The sequence below is a fragment of the Cavia porcellus genome, unplaced genomic scaffold (assembly GCF_034190915.1).
Source record: "Cavia porcellus strain 051 isolate PalLab524CR breed Dunkin Hartley unplaced genomic scaffold, mCavPor4.1 scaffold_1, whole genome shotgun sequence".
Taxonomy (NCBI): Eukaryota; Metazoa; Chordata; class Mammalia; order Rodentia; family Caviidae; genus Cavia; species Cavia porcellus.
In genome coordinates, this window is record NW_026947484.1 from 82,741,368 (window position 1) to 82,762,513 (window position 21,146).

The 21,146-nt window shown below is 37.5% G+C and overlaps 1 protein-coding gene across 4 annotated transcripts in view; it reads left to right on the forward strand.

The window, feature by feature from the left end:
* Kdm4c (lysine demethylase 4C) overlaps positions 1-21,146 on the forward strand; it is a 354,968-nt gene that overhangs the window by 292,889 nt on the left and 40,933 nt on the right. For all 4 annotated transcript variants that reach the window (XM_013155087.3, XM_003472256.5, XM_023566045.2 and 1 more), the window contains exon 18: positions 6,365-6,550. In XM_013155087.3, coding sequence (XP_013010541.1) covers positions 6,365-6,550 — 186 coding nt within the window. The remainder of the gene's footprint in view (positions 1-6,364; positions 6,551-21,146) is intronic.

Consider the following 21,146-nt stretch of genomic DNA (forward strand, 5'->3'; position numbering starts at 1 on the left):
TGGAAGATAAAGAATTATAAAACTGATAGAACAACAAAATTGTATTATAAATCATATTAATAGAAAAAATGCAAAGAGATGTTCTTTGAACCTCCAGCTCCTTCACAGCTCATCATTTCCTGATGCCCTTTGCCAAGCAGTATGCTCAAGGAAACCTAATGACATACACAGCCTCATTGCCAGATACTTCATTACTTCCTCCATCCATTAGTAGCCTTAATGGTCTATGCCATCAGAATAAGTATGGAAATCCACTCCTCCAAGAAAGTGCAGTGCTGCATAAATCAGACTTGCCTGAGGGGTCTCTCAGCCCTTGACACTGTAGAATAGGTAGGGGAAAAAATCTGCACTTTCTGAATTCCTTCATACCAAAGTGTTTCAGAATAATTGACATTTAACTTTTAATCCTTTAACTCAGTTGTTCCCAATTTGTGGTGAATGAATCAAGAGCATCAGTGTCACTTGTTAGAAATGCAAATTCATTGGACACATCCAGAGGTCCTGAAACTCTGTGTGTGGACCAACCTTCTGAGTTTGAGCTAGGCTTCTGGACACTTTCTGATCTGTGCTGTACCACCCCTAAGGTTGGAGGCTGCTACAGGGCTCTTTTGTCACTGTTGAGGAAACAGTGAATCAGATTATGAAGCTTGTCTAAAATCTACTTATTTGAAGGATCCAGTTTAATTCAGCGCTCACTGACTAAGCAGTACCAGTTCTCCTTCCTGAGAAAATATGAAAATGATACCTTAAAGTCACAGTGCTGTGTCACCTCTATCAGCATTTTGCTGCTTTGCTGTGTTGCTTTCCCTGGAAGTCAGCTCCTCCTTGACATTTTCATAAAAGCATCCAAGGTTCTCCAGGCTGCTTCATTTGGTTTCTTGAATTTTCTGAATTAAGAAGTTTCTCCCTCATTCCCAGGGGCCACTGGCATCTCAATCAATGAGCAGGAAGAGTGGCCCTACCTTTCTGAACTTTCTCTACTTAAAAATGTCCTATAATCTTACTGTCCCTAAGCACTATCCTTCTGCATCCTCCATCCCATCCATTTTAAGACTTCAGGCAGCTGTAGCAGACATGAGACAGACTGTCCAGCTCTGACCTTGAGTGAGTTCTATTTACAGGAAGATAGAGAATCTCTGTCAGCAAAGGGCAATGAGCTAAAAAAAAAAAAAAAAAAAGAAAAAACACTCATATTTTACTTTCCTTCTATTCAGAGCCACACATTCTTAATAGTCCAGATCTTCATCATACTTTGCTTCAGTATTTCCATGGCTTCCTAAGAGTTTCTCTCCCAATCAGAGAGAAACTTTACCCCACCTGCTGCCAGAGTATAAATACTAGATCAATGATTTCACAGCTTACTAGCTGCAAATATGTGCTTGTGGCCTATAGCAGGGCCCTACTAAGTCATATCCCTAGCGTTTTAAATGCAATTAGAATACAATCACACCTATGTATTATCCAGAGCTGCTTTTGCATCATAGTGGGAGAGCTGAGTAATTGCAACTGGGAATGGCCCACAAGTCTTGAATATTTATAAATGGACACTTTTGCCCATAGACCATAGAGTGTGTTGAAGTTTAGTCTGTTTACATTTGACATAAAATATATATTGGGATTTAGTTCTACCAGTTTATAATGTGCTTTCCTTTGACTCCCTCCTGTTTGCTTCCTTCCTTTCTTATCTGTTTGGATTATTTTTTATTTTTTTGACACTATTAATTGACACATTTACACTTTTCTTGGACAATTCAAGAGCATCAGAAGAATATTTTGAAGTTCATGTTTCACTTCCTCTATAGCACTGCAAGTGTCATGTATTAAATTTATTTAAAATTCTAGTCTTTAATATTATTATTTAGAAAGTTAATATTCATTTATATTTATTACATATTTAGCATTTGTGTTGCTCCTCACATCATGTACATTTCTAATCCTTATATTCAAAACAAAACAGGAAGTCTGTATTAACCTTACTCTAGAATGATAATTAGGCTGGATATAAACTAGATTTAATTTTCTTCAGAAGTTGGAAGACATCATTTCCTTGTCTTAGCATAGACTCAGGTAGAGTAAAGATCTTGATAGTAATGATTTTTCACTTTTCCTTTCTGCCAGGTTTTAGGATTTTCTTTTTAAGTTCTAACAGGTGTCTAGAATGTGCTTAAATATTTTAAAAATTATTAATCTTACCTATTGAGGCTTTAATTTGAAAGTTTCTACTATTTTCTCTTTTTTTATTCTTCTAAGATGCAGGATGTCTGATCTTTTTGCTATGTTGCTTAGCATTTGTGTTCTTAGCATTTGTGTCTTCCTTTATTTTGATCTTCTTAAGTACAATCTATAGGTTTTACCTTCTGGTTGCAAATTTGGATCTTGTAGGTGGTATCTACTTAGTGTTATTAACCACATCTTGATTTTCAATAATACTTATACATTTATGGTATTTGATTGTTTTTTATTGTTTCTGGTTTTGGCATCTATCATGATATGTAACATGACTATTTTAAACTTAATCTTGTTTGTACTTACCTGATTTAATTGTTATTCTGCTATTTATTAATCATATCAGTTCTTTTATGACCTTGACTTTTCTGAAATGTTTTTGAGTTCATAAGTGTTTATAGTTTAGTTGCATGCTAGTGTGTACTTTGTCATTCCTTAGCACAAATGAAAATCTACTTTTCTTGTTGGAGAATGCCCTTTCAGAAGCCAAACAAGGTTTGGCTTCTGCTTGCTGGTGATGCTTGGAGACAGGGTAGGCTGTGAGGCCAGCCCACCAATGGATAGCTTGTCTTTTAGGTAGTTCCTTTTATTCTTGGGATTGGCCTTGCCAGAACTGTCCTTGAGAAGCTACTAATTAATAAGTTTTTTAAAAATTTGTTTTGCTGAATTATCAGCTTTCTGGAATCCAGTGCCCTCTTACCTTTCTCTCTCATTCACCTCCCCAGCCAAACACTCATTTTTCCTACCTTGAGGAAGTTGAGGTTACCTCAGGGCTTTTTTTTTTTTTTTCTGTTTGCCCTCTCAGGGAGAGAGAAAACCTTCACAGCAATGCTTATAAACTCCTAGAGTATGTAAGAAACTTTAGACGCACTATGTAAAGAGCATTCTGAGTGACTGCCTTTCACCATGAAGCAATTGCCTCTTGTTCATCAAGAATTTCTTCCTCTTTTAATTGTAGGTTTGTGCTTTGAAGTAGGCTTGAGGCTTTTGGAGTGGCAACTATTCTTACTCCGTTGGTAGCTTTTGATTCTTATTTAGGGTTAGCGCTTGTCCACTTTCTCTGTTAATCTAGTTCTGTCTGTTTTCCATGATCTAGGAATTACATACTTTTTTTTTCTGGTCTTTTGATGGCTCTCTCTTCTTCTTGTATTTTTAAATATATTTTTATTTTTAATTCACACGTAGTAATTGTACATGGGATTCAGTTTAACATTTTAATGTATGTATATAATGAATAACTGTCAGAGTAAGTGACTGCCTTAACTATCACGTCAGACATATCTCTTTGTGTTAGGAACATTTGAAATCCTTTCTGTTAGCTATTTTGAGATAATCATTTAATTGTCAGCCATTGTTATGTTATTATGCTGTAGAGTATTAAAAGTTATTCTTCCTATCCAGCTATACCTCTATACCTATTAACCATCTGATGACTCTCTTTCTTGTTTGTTAGTGATATTATGGGTTTATTCTTTCCCTGTACATTTATTTAAGGTTTAGGTGGTAGCAGAGGCTGAGTATACTATCTTGATCTCCTTAGTCTTTGCTTTTCTTCCAAACCTTCCTCCCTTTGTTGCCCTAAGAACATGTCATGACACCAGTCATTCTGGTTCCACATATTATTTTTGGCCTTACTTCCTGCATAGCACCTGCTTCATTGTAACTTTCTTGAGAGTGTTTCGTGTTTACATGTCTTTAATCCACTGAATTAGGTTTAGTTGACTAGTCATATTTTCACAGCTGTTTTAGCCAATGTGGAGAACAGCAAGCAAATGAAAATGGAGTGTACTACAGGATACATTCCTCATGGCTTCCTTGATTAGGTGCAGGATTTCCATTTCTGCAAGAACCCATGTGATGCTTAAAACAAAATTCTCTACCCATCTTCATTTCTGGTCATCCTGGGAAAAGACATGTCTATTCTTTGATTCCAATATCCTCACTGGCTTCACATATCTCTCTGTCTGTCTGCCTTTCTGTCTATCTCTCTCTGTCTGTCTCTCTTGTCTGTCTTGGCTGTCTGTCTCTCTCTTCTCCTTTGATTAAAGGTCCTTTGTTTAGTGAGATTCTTTACTTAGCTAAGTCACTACAGTTTTTCCTACTCTTAAAAGATCCTATATAACTAGGAAAATACATCTGTCATACCTGAACTTACACAGTTGACATCTTTGTTGTATAATTATGCTGTTAAAATGTCCAGTTATGCCTTGGGCTCCTGATGAGATTTTTTTCCTATTATATCTGCCATCATAACTCAAATGATTAGAATTGACAAAAATATCAAAAAGTATCATGGGTGGATTAAAACAGCAAGATTTCCAGAAATACCAAGATGAATATTAAGTAATATTGTTAAGGAAATTATGTTCACCTTATTTTAGTTCTCTAGTTTTTTCTCTCAGTATGTATGGGCATGCATTTTAGTTTTTAAATCAGTAAGCCACATCTTCAACTTCCACTTAAAAATGTGTAATTAAACATTGAATCTGAATATATGGGGAAATGAGATAAGTACGTGCAGGTTAAGGCTCTTGCAAAAACTACTGAGAAATAAGATTGCTCTAGTTGGGGCTGGGGATTTAGCTCAGTGGCATAAGCGCCTGCCTTGCAAGCAGGCAGTTGTGAGTTCGATCCCCGGTACCGATAAAAAGGAAAAAGACAAAAATAAATAAATAAATAAATAAATAAAGATTGCTCTAGTTATACCCATGAAGGGCCTTTTATTAGATTTGCTCTTTTGTCCCACACTGTTCCTTTGTCTCCACCCCCTATTTTTCCCCCTTCCTGGAATTACTTATCAATAAAGAGAAACCATTGAAGGGTATTAACCTAGGGTAGGGGGTTGACATGGTATTTATGTTATAATAAAGAGATCACCCTGGCAGCCCTGGTGAAGACAAATTGAAGTGAAATGTAATAAAGGGTTTAAGAGACCAATTAGAAGCTGTTTCTGTGCTAGGCAAGACACTGGATGGAGGCAGTGGCAGTTGTTACAGATGAGCAGGGAAAGATCAGAGTAAGATCAAGGATAGACTCTAGAAGACTGAGTTGGTGATCAGATGTGAGGGCAAAGAGGAGGAGTTAGAAGTTAAGTGCACATTGATTCTTGCAGGACTGTGATAAAATATCACAGTCTCCAACAGGCATTGACTTTAAGTACTTTTTTTGGTCTCAGGAAGAAATGTGCCTATAAAAGAAGAGCAGTAGCAGTAACATCTGATCAAGTCGTAGACATTTCTTAATCAGTAGGAATGAAAAATTGAGCTTTGTTGATCACTCTGTTTTCTCTGCTTTCCAAGCCTGACCCTGTGCCATTCTACAACTGTTTTTCCCTAATTCTCAAGTATTAGTACTCAAATTTTTTGTTTAGTGAAATTGTTTGATTTTTTTTCCTATCATAACAAATGTACTGATCATGTTTAGGACTAGTTGTATGCAATTTAATTTTCAGATTGTGATAATGATTATTGCTGTTTTTATTTTCTCTTCCCCAGGCACTGTCAGCTATAAATGTTTAAGAAAATTATGCCCTTTGGGGTGATTTTCCATTTTCTCACTTTGGGAGGCAAATTTTTCTGTTAGTCATGAAGTGTTCAGATTCAGATTATTAAACACTTGAGCCCCTAGTTTCCATATTGGGCCATTTAACACTTTCCATTTCTTTGTAAATGAAAATTGTTGCCTGTCATTTTGCCTATTGTGAAAGACTTCATTTAATTCAGGAGTATCTGTGTCTGTCTTCTGAGCCCATATTCTGTCTATTGATGTGTATAGAAAAGCTTCCCATGTGGAGGTGAAGCAGAAGTAGCTTTGGCATTCATGGGTGAGTCACAGAAGCACCCTTGGGCCTTTTTCTGAACTCTCTGCTGGGAGGATTGCATGCAAAAGAATTTGGCTTTCCTAAGCACAAGAACTATTACAGGCTCATGCCTGGTGGTGTGTGACTGTAGAAATGTGTTTCCTTTAAAGTGAGCAGACTATATTGCCACATATGCTCTTGCTGCTCAGGCCCCTGGAGGGTCAGGACTTGTTGATGTAATCAGTTTTTTCTTCTCTAACAGCTATTATTCTTTGAAGTGTGGAAATTGGCTGAGTTACAGAGTGCGAATTGATGTTTTCCTCTGTTTTATCCCTCCAGAAATGCATGTTCTGCAGACACCGGGTTAAGAAGGTCTCTGGAGCCTGCATCCAGTGCTCCTATGGCCGTTGTCCAGCTTCCTTCCATGTCACCTGTGCCCATGCTGCAGGAGTACTCATGGAACCTGATGACTGGCCTTATGTGGTGAACATCACCTGCTTCCGACACAAGGTCAACCCAAATGTGGTAAGACTGGCTTGCATCTTGACTCGCTCTGTACCCTTCCAAGGCCTCTGATGCGTTGCTCTGTTGTGTTACTTGTTGACATGTACATGCAAGTTCATTGAGGATGGGGATTGCACATTATTATTTATAGGTGTTTGTCTAGGGTACCCTAGACAATATGTATTGATTGAGTGGAATGAGTAGATGAAAGAGTAAAATGCTTTTCTGTTCATTCTGGTTTGGGATTTTTGTACAGAGCTGATGACTATAGTCGCACAGATTGTGCATTGCATATACCCAGGGTGTGGGGAGATCATTTCCTGGAGTGAAGTGGTATGAAAAGTAGCACCTGAGATGGTACAGTGAACCAGTCTATGCAGTTGCACTTGTGGTCTTGGATCTTATTTGGTCTTTCCTGGAAAAAAAAATAAAGAGCAGGGGTTGGGGATTTAGCTCAGCAGCATAAACGCCTGCCTGCAAGTGCGTAGTCGTGAGTTCGATCCTTGGTACCGATAAAAAAAAAAAAAAAATAAATAAAGAGCAGTAATATTGTAAAAGTAGACAGAAAGTGTCTCTAGCTTTTGGAAGTCTTTTTTACTACCTGAAATGAGGTAAGTGAGGCAGCACAGAGGCCTGGCAGAAGAGAGTCAGGGAAAATATAAAAGTAGAAGAGAAGTATAGAGAGAATATATTTTTTTCCATTTCAATTAGATCTGAGTTTATCTCTGAGAAAATAGTATTTGAAACCAAATACATTGAATTAAACTGTACCTCAGTTTACCTGTGCTTGGTACATGACAGTATAGAAATAGTTGATATGCCTTTATTAGCTTACCAATTCACTATCATTTTTCTGCTACCAAAGTGGAAGCTGCAGCACTGTATAGATGGTCAGTTTGCTAACTTTCTGCTCGTCATCTCTAGGAGACTTGACCACAGGCTATTTATGGCTTAAAATGTTCCACTTGTCTCTTATAACCTCTTAGGAGCAGCTTGCTGAGTCATCAATATTGGCTATTGGAGTCCTGAGCTATACACCGCAAATCTCCAAGCTCCTTGTAATGATTTCAACAGTTTCCATTGGTGTCTTGAGACATGTTTGACATTTATAGTTTGGGACTCTATGTAGATATACGTGGATATCCAAATGTACAAAATGATGTCACCATCATATCTGTCACAAGTTGCATATTCATTCATGCCTTTCCCTTAGGATCCTGAACTGACGTGTTCTTGCTGACAATAGTATGTATTTGCAGAAAATATATTTTAGCAACTTATACAAAAATTACAGATTACGTCACTGTGGTGCTTTGCCATACAATGTACAAGAATGCATTCCACAGCATTACCTTGTTAGAGGTTAGAGGTGAGTATGTTTTGGGGTGTGAACACGATCGTGTCTTCTGGAGTTAGGGTGGTTGGTGTTCACACCTGAGTATACTAATAAAAGCTTTGCGACCTGGTACAAGTTCTCTCAGCTTCAGACTCCTCCTCTATAAAACATGGGACCACATCTCACTGTGTTGTTTTCAGTTTGCAAGACTCAAAAATGAAAAGCTACAGTACTACTCTTTCTTTTACTTCTGCTGCTGGTGCTCAATCTCATGTGCAGTGAGGCCACACGGTGGTGTTTTTCCTGTTTCAAGAATAAGAAACTGAAGTCCTTTTTCATGCTCACATAGATGCAGGTCGTAAGCAGCGGGTACTGGAATATAAATGCCTCTTCAGCCCATACTCTAATATTTGTTCAATTTCTAACTTCAAACTTGAATGATACTAGAGCTGTCAGTCTGCAGCTTTTCTTGGAATCATACACTCCCACTTTAAAATTCTAAAGCTCTGGAGGTTACTGCTGATTGTATCCAAGTTGCTATGACAGAGATCCATGTTTTTAATCAGGACTTGTTCTTCTAAATTCTGATGAGTGGTTCTGTCAGGTTTAGGTTACTAATGAGTTTCATAGGTGATGAAAATATTTGACTTTGAGGTAATTTAGAAACAGCTGTTCCTACAGATCTACTTTATGTTTAGCACATTTGTAAATAGTAGAGAAAATATGATATAATTTACACATTGTATGTGACAGCTTTCACTTTTAAAGAAAAAAATTGAGTGTTTGTAAATTGTCTTTGAGTTCTGTAGGGGAAAGTACTATTATTACTGGATTTCTGAAATGTATCTTTGGTAGCTATTTCTTATCCATTCATCTTCAATTAGTTGCCACATATGGATTCTTCTGCCAAAATGGGAACTAGGAAGAGAATTCATAAAATCTGGGAGCCTTGTGACTACCCCTATTGCACTAAATGTTCTTTCTTTTTTAAAACATAAACAAATTCCTGTTCATCCTGTTTCTTATGAGGGGCTGTGCCTCTTAAAGTAAGGACTGCAGTTTGTCTGTGTTCTCAACTAGGCCTTCATTTTTGAAAGTAGTGGGCAATTGCTGAATCGTAGCAGTGAAAAGAATAAAATAAAATGCAGTCTAACTTGGAACTCTTACCCAGCTTTTTTATAGGATAGAGGAGGAAGCCTGTATCTCTTAGGATAAACGAAGTACAAGTCCAGTAGTGCTTCAATATAATATCCATTTTTTAATCACATAGGGTTCTGATTTTTTTATTTTTTTATTTCTCCAGCATTTGCTGTTAAGGATCAGCTTGAGGCAAATTAAACTAATCTTTTATTGTCATAAATTACTTAAAATATACCAGCTTATTCAGTGTTACTGAGTTTGGGGTATAAAAAAATTGGATAATGATACAAAATCTGTCAGATTTATTGCAGTGCACTGTTTCATAAGCTAGTAGTACACTTTGTGGTTAGAAAGGTAATTGAAAAAACATTCATAACTTTAAAATTTTATAAAGATGGAAGAACACAGCTTATACCTGTTATCTTAACCTAAATTTTAATGTTTTTGTCAGCATTTTTTTTTTAATGTTATCTGGTATCTCAAATGTCAGTTCTCAGGACCAGGGATTTAGCTCAGCAGCGTAAGCGCCTGTCTGGCAAGCACGAGGGTGAGAGTTTGATCCCTGGTACAAAAAAAATAAAAAGGGGCCAAGGGTTTAGCTCAGCAGCGTAAGTGCTTGTCTGACAAGTGTGAGATCATGAGTTCAATCCCTGGTACAAAAAAAAAGTTATCCAATGTCAGTTCTCGTTTAGGCCTTGGCAGGCGTTGGATGGAAGCTGGTGCACTAGTACAGGTGACAGATGGGGACCTGGACTTCCACAATGACCACATCCTGAAATGAGGAGAAATGTCCTGATTTTTGGAGACATTTTAGTATATATGCTGCTGGACTGAGCACTGAATTTTGGAGACATTTTCAAGATAGCCTTACAAAACCATGTAAATTAGATATGGGGAGAAGGGAAAGAGAGGCAACTTCAATACATCTAGTTGAGAATTAATTGGAAGTGAAAGTTTTGTTTATAGCTAAGTCTTCTAATGCCAGACAGCTTTGCTCTGACTGTGTTGCTACATTATACACAACTCTGGGAGTAAAACGATTTTATTTCCTTTTTAATTTCCCTCTCTTAGTTCAACAGCTTAATGCCATGGCTGTAATCTCCCTTTTGTTTCTGTTTATCTTTTCATAAAGGGAACAGATTCCAGCCAATGCTCACATAAACTGACTTAAATGTTATCAATTTCCTCAAATTCTTACCTATGTCCTTCAAATCCTGGCTGTTTCTATGTTTTGCTGATGATAGGACAGTTCTAGTTGTTGTTTTTCTTTTGACATTCTCACTAATATTTTGTTGGGTTTTTTTGACATTCTCATAATATTTTCATCAGTAAAGTTTGTTATGAACAGTTATACTCTTTCTTCTCATACTTACACATAATTCTCTGGTATTCGAATATAACTTGTGTCATACATAAGCTTGTTTCCAAATGGACTGCTAAGTTTGCACAGATATTGTTGAAAACTTAGGACAAAATTTTGACCAAAGCAAATATATAGAGTAAAGAACTTGTGCCAAGCATAAAGAAAGGGAAGGGGAAGGGAAGGGAAAAAGAAAAGAAAAGAAAAGATGCAGACCTGAATTGATTAACCTCAAATCTAGCGTACATTTAAAAAAAGAAACCTCTCACTTTTCTATCAGTATTTTGTTGAGATCTTGGTCCATTTATCCCCCTGGTTAGAAAGTCAGATTTGTATGAGAAAGCAATATTTATTTTTAAATTTTAAAATGAAAAAATAAAAATGTTACAAAAATCTCAAAACAAAATAACAGAAGATTAACCAGTTCATAAAAAAGAACAGTTTGTGCTTGCGTTGTTTGATAATTTTTTTCATGTTTTTATCTTGTAATCTGAGATGAGCAAGATTTAACATGAGCATTTCAGAATATTCATGTTTGGAAGCAGTCTTTTTCTCCTTGTTCACTTCATCAGATAAAGCCATTGAAAACATTCTCTTAATGTAGTTGATGGGGATTCTTTAGCCATTTGTTTAGTGGGCATAAAGTCATCCTCCACTGTGCTTTCTGGCTGCAGGATATAGAGGAAAAGTCCCACTGATATCAAGCCCTTCCCACAGTGACCTACACAGCCCCATGTTGGAAACTCTTCTGCTTCTACAGTATCTCCCTCAGCTTATCCTTCTGTCCTTTCTCCTTTTCCAGATCCCTTCCAAAATCTGCCTACTTAGTATCTGTCTTTGGTCCAGTCCCACTTTTGATGCTAGAGTGTTTTAAAAGATTTTTGAATTTGTGGGCAGAGACAGCAGATGCTTTGATTGGAGGCCTCAATTTTAATCACCCAAGGATATAAAATATGATCGGAGGCCATGGGGACAAAACAGAGTCTGAATTCCTTGGAGTGATGTTTCTCCTCCCCACCATTACTTTGCAGAATATCCGTTACAGCATGGTCTACACCACTTTGGCTAGTGCTGGATCCAAATGAAAGCCTTATCTTATTGCTGTCTAGATGCTTCTTATTTTATAGAACTGAGGATTGAACCTACGGCCTTATGCATGCTTGGCAAGTGCTCTACCTCTAAGCTACATTTATTCTTTGTATAGAGTTTATATCTCTATTCTAAAAGAATTTACTCTTAACAATCTAAGCCTGTCCATTTAAGGATAGTTTTGCAAGTTGTCAGCTCTTGAATCAGTCAGGATAGTAGTTCACATCCTTATTTGAGGGCAGAGAGCAGGATCATTTTCCAGGTCACTGAGAAAAACAATCTGTCTGTACCTTTAGAATAGAACCTTTCCCCCAGCTCTGATATCTTAAACTGTAATGTGATTTAGTAAAAGAACATTATTTCAGATGTATTTCCTAGAAATATCTGAATTAACTGCAAAATGGTAGTACACGTGTTGTGTGGGGCATCGTTTTTGTTCTGCATAGAGACAATTTTTATTGTCTAATGCCCTGGTAAAGGCCCTGAAATAAAGCCATCTGAAGCTGTCTCGGAACTGAGGCCTCAAGTTCTTTATGTAGAAATATTAACAGACACCCAGTACATGCTTTGATTATCAGATGTCTGGTTCAGTAGCTCAACTATGTGAAGCACATCCTAAAGCTACCTAAACATATGGCACATAACAGTATACGTCCTTTAATCATAAAACATCTTTCTGTGTCTTAATTCAGAGCCTATATGTATTTATAAATAATGTTCAACTATGCTGATTAATTTGGCAAAGTAAAAATAAAAAAGCAGGGAGATCTGAGCATACCAGCATCTATAAGAAGTGAAGGAGAAGCATGGAAGCAAGATAAGGTAAGAAAAGGAACTGATAGTCTGATGAGAAGGAGAAAAGCTCCCTCGAATCACTTGAGAGGCCCATGCCATGTACTGTCATGGCCCAGCCAGGAAGTCCTGTGTGTGGGATGGTGTAGCAGTTACCCTGGGAAGCGGCATGTGAGGCGGAAAGCTTATTGGGAGGTGCTTCTGGGGAAGGGAAGGAAACATAAAATAAGGAAAGAGAAGGAAGTGGGTTTAGATAGAAGGAGAAACTGAAGCCCAATGAGATCTCAACAGAGGCCTCATCTGGGTTGGTAGGCAGCTCTAAAGCTGTAAAGGCCCTGGGGCTTAGGGCTGTGATTCTTCATCAGCCTAGCCAGATGAATGCTGCCCCTGGAAAAGGGTGCTTGCTTTCCTGAGATGACTGACTCCAGCTAAAGATAATTTCTAGGGAGGGCTGATGCTGAGAAATGTTACCAAGTAACACTCCCAGTATCTGGAGAAATGAGTCCTCTGGTCCTAGGCAGAAGGGTGGACTGAGGTTCACAGTAGCTCCTTATAGTCTAATATAGAAGGCAGGAACTTTAAAATAATTTTGGAAAGATTATTATAAAAATAGTTGAACTCTAAACTGTACTAATGGAAAATAATCAATTAAGTATCTGATGTGCTTCTATTGCTAAAATGCAAAGTCTAGAAAATTGCTTAGACTTCTCTGATAAATCTAGATATATGAAGTATCATGCTGGAGCAGCTCAGGATTTGAAGGCATTTGGGAGTGTAATATAGTCAAAGAAATCAGGCAGTGCTGCATTGAGATTACTGCTCAGTCTCTTTGCTGCTTGCTTCTGTGAATATCACTGCGGTTTCATTGAGAGAATTACCCAAGTGTTAGGGCCCTGACATACACCGATGAGCTCTGATGATGCATACTACATGCATGTGAAATTTCTGTTTTTAAGTTAAAATTGAATATCAATAATTTCTATTATTCAATACAAAACATTCAAGGAAGAGAGGATGCTGTCATAATTCTTTTTAAATTCTGTTTTCTGAAGTGAAAACTTGTGGCATGGCTCATGGGATTGAGTGTACTTTAGCTTGGGAAACCACTTGGAACGTTTTTCTAGAGCAGGGCTGTTTTGCTGTATCCTGGAAACAGCTGCTCTGCTCATAAGTCTTGTTATCCTCAGTGACAAAAACTCAGGAAATTTTATCTGCTCTGAAATCTCTAAGGGTGCCTGGAATAATTAATAAAAACCTGATTGTTTAACTACAATGAAAGAAATACCTCTCTAGTTGATTACAAATAAAACAATCAGAGCAATATTTCCACATTTTTTTCATTGTTAAATGTTTCATATGCTAGAATAATAACTTGTTAAATAGAAGTGCTTCCAGAAAATTACAAATCATTAACTTGACTGCCATTGTAACAAAATAAAACTTTTTATAAAATTTACAGGTCTTCATCTCTTTTGAATTATTGTTTTAATTCTATGTGGAATAATGTGGCTTCACAGAAAGAATATTGCAAAACTTTTCATTCCAGCATTGTGAAATCTGCCTATTAACCCAAGGTTTTTAAAGAGTTCACCCCAAAAATCAGCATCTTGGCAAGAGTAGTTGATTTTTGTACTTGTCTCTGTCATTTTCACTGTAGCTTGCATGTAGAACCTAAAGCCAGTCAGCAGACTCGGGGCCCACTATGAAGGGTCAGTTGAAATGTTGCAGAAAACAGACCAAACATGGGAAGAAACAGCACCAGGGAGGTTTAGAAAAGAGTTTATGATATGGGTGGGCCTCTCCAAAGAGGCAGAGCCCCACATGTGGGGATTTGAGACTTTTATAGCGAAGAAATGTCCTATTACATTTTAAGTTACATTGCAAGGTCATTAGTTAAGCTAACACAAAGGAAGGAATGTTTTATTATCAGGTTGGTTTGGACATGTCCACTTGGTCTTGGCAGGTTTTTATTTAAAATTTTAGTTTCCCTTTTAGTACTAGATGTGTACATACGTGTAACCCTTAATGCTTGTCATTTCCAGGGATCAGCTAAGAGGGAAAAATCAATTCTTTCATTCCAAGAACGACTTGTTCTGTGTCCTTTATTTTTCTTTTTAGTATTGCTAACTAAGGTGTGTTTTCATGTAAAATGCTTATATTTCCCCCCTAGAATTAGTGTTTCTCAGTTCCTAGAAAATTCCAAGGTTCTTAGCAATTTGTACTTTTTGGGGGTTAGTAATGAAGGCATGTGGTAATGTCAGATAGCTTGTTAAGAAAATTAAATAGTGACCATAATCCCATGTTTTAATGCTGGTATTAGAGTTGAACACCATGGATACAGCAGAAAGACATAAATGGTGAGTGTGAGCAGACACATGACAGCAAAGGGCTTTTGATATCCCCAGATCATGTAAAGTGCAAAAGGCTAGGCCTTCAATTCCTTCACTGTAGAAAACAATAATTATTAGATACCATAGTCATAATGAAACCCATAGATTTATAATCACAGTATAACTTTTAAGACTATTAACTGCAAGCATTAGAAAAGCCAATTAAATGAAATAATTCCCAACAATTCTATCTAAAAGACTATTGTCTTAAGATCATGTTATTTGCTCACTATTGACAAACAACGAACACAAAACCCTGGGTTAATTTAAAAAGCCTGGGGATCCCCCAACTTTATTGTCCTGCCCTTCCTTGAATTACTGGGAATGTCTTGAAGTATGGCACATTTCTCAAAATACAGATCAATGCTTCTTTCCTTTCTAGAAAAAGTAGACAGTTTCTTGACATTTGGTGGGTGAAGTTGGCCTGTTTTCATTGTGAGGAATCATACATCCTGTCTTGACTTAGCAGTACCTTGGGAGATAAGAAATTTGTTTCTAATATTTTTCAATAAAACCCCATTTAATCTTTTTTTCTTAAGCCATTACTTGGTTCACCTACTCAAGCCTTCACTTTAAACAGAAGGCAGGGAGGAGTAAACTCTTTGTGAGCAACAGAATCCTTTAAGAATTATTTCCTCAGGGCTGAGAATTTGGCTCAGCGGCTTAAGTGCCTGCCTGGCAAGCACGAGGTCATGAGTTCAATCCCTAGTACCAGGAAAAAAACAAAACAAAAAAAAAAAAAGAATTATTTCCTCTGCTTGGCCATCCTTGAGGACCAGGGAGGCCTTTCCCCAACATAGGAAATAAAAGGAAGTTCCTGAAATTCAGAGAAACCTAGAAAGGTTGTGTGGTCTCACTCTCTCAAATACAAGCAATATGTCTTTATAGCACAGTGCTGCTTAAATCCTAATTTTGTCTCCTGCTCAAGGTAACCACCAATTTTTGCTGGATGCAGTATATTAATGTAAATAAGAATTTAAAAAATAATAGCTAACATCAGTGTGATTTCTTTCATAGTGTATGGTACATTTTCATACATTCATTTCATTTGCTCTTTTTGTTTTACATATGCATCTCAGTAAGACTCAGAACTTCAGATCATCAGTGTCAGGGCACATGGTACTTCTTTTAGACTGTGTAGTTTTACTAATCTTTTTTTTTTTTTTTTTTTTGTCTTTTTTCCTTTTTATCGGTACCAGGGATTGAACTCACGACTGCCTGCTTGCAAGGCAGGCGCTTATGCCGCTGAGCTAAACCTCCAGCCCCACTAATCTTTTTTCTAATCTGAGACTGTGATTTGAGTTAGTTTCGTGATTTCATGCTTACCTTGATTTCCTTACTGGTGGTACAGAAGACATACTAAACTATTAATTTGCCTGTTTTGCTGAGAAAATTTTTGCATCATTTTAGCTACTTCTAATGCATTCACCAGCTATAAATGATAATCACAAGTCATTAAAAGCAAGAGGAGTACATCTTGTATACCCTATATTCCCTTCTTCCCATTGCAAATATTCTAGCAGAGATTATTTAAAATAAATTGTCATATCATCTTGTTGTCGAATAAATCTTTTCTTTTTATCTTATAAAGTTCTCTACATCATTTATTTTTCTCTAATTGCTTTTAAAAAAAATCAATGTGAGAATCAGTTTGTAGTTCCTGAACACATGCAGATGTGTGCGCACATTTGTGTGCACACATGCACATGCACACACACACATCTTGCTGGAAATGATTGGGATTATGTTGAATCTGTAATTCTTGGCAGATGTCACTGTTGCCTCCTAAGGATTCTGAAGAACTTCTGAAAGAGCAAAGCCCAAGGCAGAGCTTCCAGGGTCTGGCATGTTCTCCAACAACTAATGAGATTGGATGTGACTCAAAGAGAAACTCTTGTCAGTTGCAGCTTAGTGTGAGCTGCTACCAGCTCTGCCAGGGTAACTGACATGAACTTTTGTCTCTGTTCTGTATGTAGTTCCTTACCATGCTGAATATGTAGCAGGTGGCGCCTTTCTGTTGCAAGGTTCCTACATTAGCACAATTAAACAAATATTCAGTTGCATTTAAGATATTTCTCCCTAGTCCTCTTCACATCCTGAGTAGGACCTCTGAAGTGAGCTCATGGTTCAGATGGAAAAGGATTATTTTTTTTTCCTCCATATATTATGTTTATTATACTTCTTCAGACATTAAAGTGAATAAGACCTTGAATCTTCTAGGAAACTGCATATCAGCATCTCTCACCATATTATATGCTTTTGATTTAAAAACTATGGGAAATAGACGTACATGTGTCTTAGTTAATTTTTTTTATTTCAGGGAAATGTTATTTCACTTTCAGTTTGTTTCAGTCCATAATCAGCTGGCTCCAAGGCAGGGTGGTTTGGTAGAGGAGCCATCACCCAGGAGAAATGGTTCATGGCAAAGCAGGGCAGGCAGATGGCAAGTAACAAGCAAGTGACAAGCCTCTTTCTTTTTATTTTACCTACCCATCCTTTTATTTTACCCAGGCTACCCACCCTTAATCCTAACATCACACGGTGAATCAATTCCAGCATCACATCCTTGATTCTCGCAGGACAAACATTAGCTCCAGCCACCTCCAAAAAGCCCTACCTATGACTGTATGAGACTTGGCAGGTGGTGGTAGGGGAGGTGGCAACTAGATACAAGCCATAACAACATGTGAACAAAAAGACATTGTAGCAAATTAAGTATTTGTGACATTTTTATGAGTCTGCATGTGCACTTATGCTGTAACAGCAATTATTTCTTCATGGATGCCCAGGGATTTAAGTTTTTTTCTGGTAAGATTTTTTGTCTAGCTTTCATTTTATGAAGTTTTCATTATTACCGAGCAAGTTTAGATTAGTGGCTTGTGCTACATAAGTTTGGTAAAAGAACAGTCTGTAATAAATTAATAGGAGTCTTTATAGGAGTTTTTGTAAGATGAATTCCTTGAAGAAATAGAATAATAGTATTCTCTCAAATTATTAGTGAGAAATAACAAAGTTGAGAGAGAAATACATACAAAAATAAGATTTTGGGCATATTCATCTGCTATGTTAGTTTCCTTTACCTGTTCATCCTTACTGGCTCTCTGAGCTTTTGTGTATGTTGTTGTATTTGGATTTATAACCTTTCTTAATCTTCTTATTTAGATGGAGAGCTCAGTTGGGAATTCTTGCCAAAAGGCATCTCTGCCAGTGACTCATCCTGTGGTGAGCCGCCTTCAAGGTGTGGACACACGTTAGCCTTGCAGGTCTGATTATAAGAATGCTTATCCAGGAAATCTTCCTTACTCTGCCACACAGAGCTTCTTTCCTCTGAGATCTGGCTTAGAGGCTAACTGCTTTCTACTCTCTGTCAGAACGCAAGCAGCTGAAATGACATTTGAGAGTGCAGCATATAGTCCGCTCTTAGTATTTATGTTAGACTCTGTGTCAGGTTAGATCACTAAAAAATTACCTGTTTTCGCCTCTGTAACTTACCCTTTATGAAATGCCTTTAATGAGTTTTATTTCATTACTGTGTCCTTTTATTAGCAGTGTATACAAGCACCATTATATAAATAGCACTGCCATTTTTAATAAGACTGTTGTTAAAAGGTTGTATATAGTATTTTTTTTCTTGTATTCCATTTTGTGGGCATGTGTATCTATTTGTAAACTCTCTTAGCACTAGTGGCTTAAACCAGTGATAATTCTTTCACTAATGATCCTGTAGATCATCACTTTGGGCTAGGTGTAACTGCATAGATATTCTTTTCCAGGCTGGGCTGCCTCATACATCTGTGCTCAGTGGCAGAACAGCTTTTCTCATCTTAGCTAGGTTCTCTCATATGTGTGGGCACCGCCCCTCCCCGTGGTCAGTGTAATCTCCCTTCTGCCCACAGGATAATTCAGGTTGGTTCAAAGGTGGGGTCTAAGCCCATAGTGAATACAGAAGTGTACAAAGCTTCTTTGGCACAAAACTTTGTGTTGGCAAACCATTTCTTCTGATGTATTCTTCTGGCCGAAGCAAGCTAAACCACAGTGTAGACAGATGCACAGGGTGAGAAATAGACTCCAACACCTGATGGAACTACAAAATCACATTGCAGAAGATAACAGGAGGGAACTTTGCAGTCATTTTTACAATTTATCACAGAGTGTGTGTATATGTGGTTATACACTCTATATCTTCCTCACTGGTTATACACCAGATTCACGTTGTGAATCCAACACTGTGTATCTTGGAGAAATTAAACCAGTTCTTATGTGGAAGTGTCTTGAGAGATATCTAGAGCAGAAGTATTCAATTAATGAGATTTTAAAAAGAAGAACGTAAAACTTTTAGCAGTGGCCTGAATTCTGCTAGTCTGTCCTCGTTAGTGTAATTTCTCCTTGCTTCCCTTTCTCACTCTTTCTCCTGGGCAGTGATGCTGAGTACTCATGTCAGAGGAGAGCACTGCTCCAGGCTGCCTCTCGCCCTCTCTGAGGTCTTGGAGAAGGCGCTTGATTGTTCCTCAGTTACATAATCTGTTCATACTAACAACCATCTCACACTGCTGGAAGAATTTAACAGGCTGTTGCATATGGACATGTGCTTAAAATACGTGGATGTTTTGATTCCCAGGAGCTTATTATGCTTTTGTAGAATTTCTGTAACCATCCTCATATCTTAACTGGCTCTAAGAAATTTTAAAGGTGAGAGGGCCCCATCTTTTCTTTTCTTTTTTTTTTTTTTTGAGCACTGTTTATTTCTGCTTGGTTCATGTTAAAGAAAATTTGGCCTTCACAACCTTAGCCTGCACACTAATCTGTAAAATACCACAACCATTTCTTTTATCTGATGGAGCCCTTGCATAATGTCTTTCTTCTCTGATTGGAAATGACATTCTGAACATCAATAGTTTCTTAGAACTTTCTGACAGGAAATATTTTTGAAGGTGTATATAATCAGTTATATGGTATGCTTTTCAATAGATTTTTCCTGCAAAAATAAATCAGAAATCCTATTTAAATAGCATTATGAAAGAATCTGTTTTCCTTAGTATGTTCCATGAAATGGTCGTGCTTGAAGCTTTTAGAAATTTTTATTTAGTTGAAGCTTATATATTTAAGTTGTCTGCTGATCATTTTTCTAACCAGCCAGTCTGCTGGGTAGAAATTTCATGTCCTAAGCAAGAAGAAGATGCCTGGGATCTGGTCTTAGCCTTTTTCTTATAAAGCCAGTCTCATCTTTCTTCTTGCTTGATTGACCTCTTGTACTTTCCTAGGACCCTGTGAATTTACTGCAAGCCTTTTTTATTTCTTCCCTTTACCTGTGGGCACATCCACACCCTCCCCCCTAACCCCCAGAAAAAGGAATGGTTTTCTAAAACTCCCCTTTGTTTCTCTGTGGCTTTTCTGGACAGTGAAGGAATTGATTCATTCCTCTTCCATTCTGAAAATGACTGCACCTGAGTGCCTACAGGGAGACTGGGTCAAAATAAAAAAATTTTTAAATGGTAGAAATGTAGCTAAAGCAATACAGTGTTGCATTCACTATCTCTTGGCTTTAACCCCCAGTATTGAGCATGGAGTGGGTAGATAACAAGCTCTGGCTCTGTTATAAGAGGGCAATAAATGAAAAGTTCCTGTGGCCAGGGCCTTAAGACAATTGGAAGCAAAGGCATTGGGAGCTCAGGGGCTGAGGGAGTAAACAGTTTATGCCTTCCTTCCTAGAGACCATAACCATGTGCACAAGTTTGGCAAGTCAGAGGCTGCTGGAGTGTGTGAAGTAGAGAATGGCTGCCTGACAGGACAGGATTGGTGAGCACCGTGACTACTGGGTGCAGTGGAGAGAACGGTACTGAATAAACCAAGTGTGCTCTCCACTTCCTAGAATGAAACTAGTTACCGTCTGAGAACCTCTTGACAATGAATCTGGATATTTTATGTACTTCATCCTATTTTAAGCAAATCTTTAATACATTATCTCTTCTAGAGATGACCAAATGGGGCCAATAAAGGTTAAGTAATATGCTAAGATCACAGCTAATAAGAAGCAGAGTTTAGAATTCAAACCCAAACTGCATTACCTCCTTTGAGGCAAATTCCAACTTTCATAAAATGTGCACAGAAGAACTAATATATTAAAGTAGTTGTAATTTTGATAGAGAGGGGCAACATCTGCAGAAATGTTCTACTAAGATTGGCCTAATACAATCACTCATGGCTACCATGTATAACCACAAACTTTGTGTAATGGCATCCTAGAATTACTTGTAACCTATGCAGTCTTAAGTTACTGTCATGGGTCCAGTTTTGTAGGCTGCGCGTCTGGCTCATATTAATTATTTTACCTAAGTTGTTCTCTTACTTGGTATATTTAAGAATATGGGCAGGGACATGAAGTCGCAAACTGAGTAATTATTTCAGCATGTATAATATGCTCCTTTTAGCTGTTGATTTATAATCGAGATTTCTACTCTAAGTGTGGTATATTTAAAATCACTACAGGGTTATCACTTATGTGCTTTATCA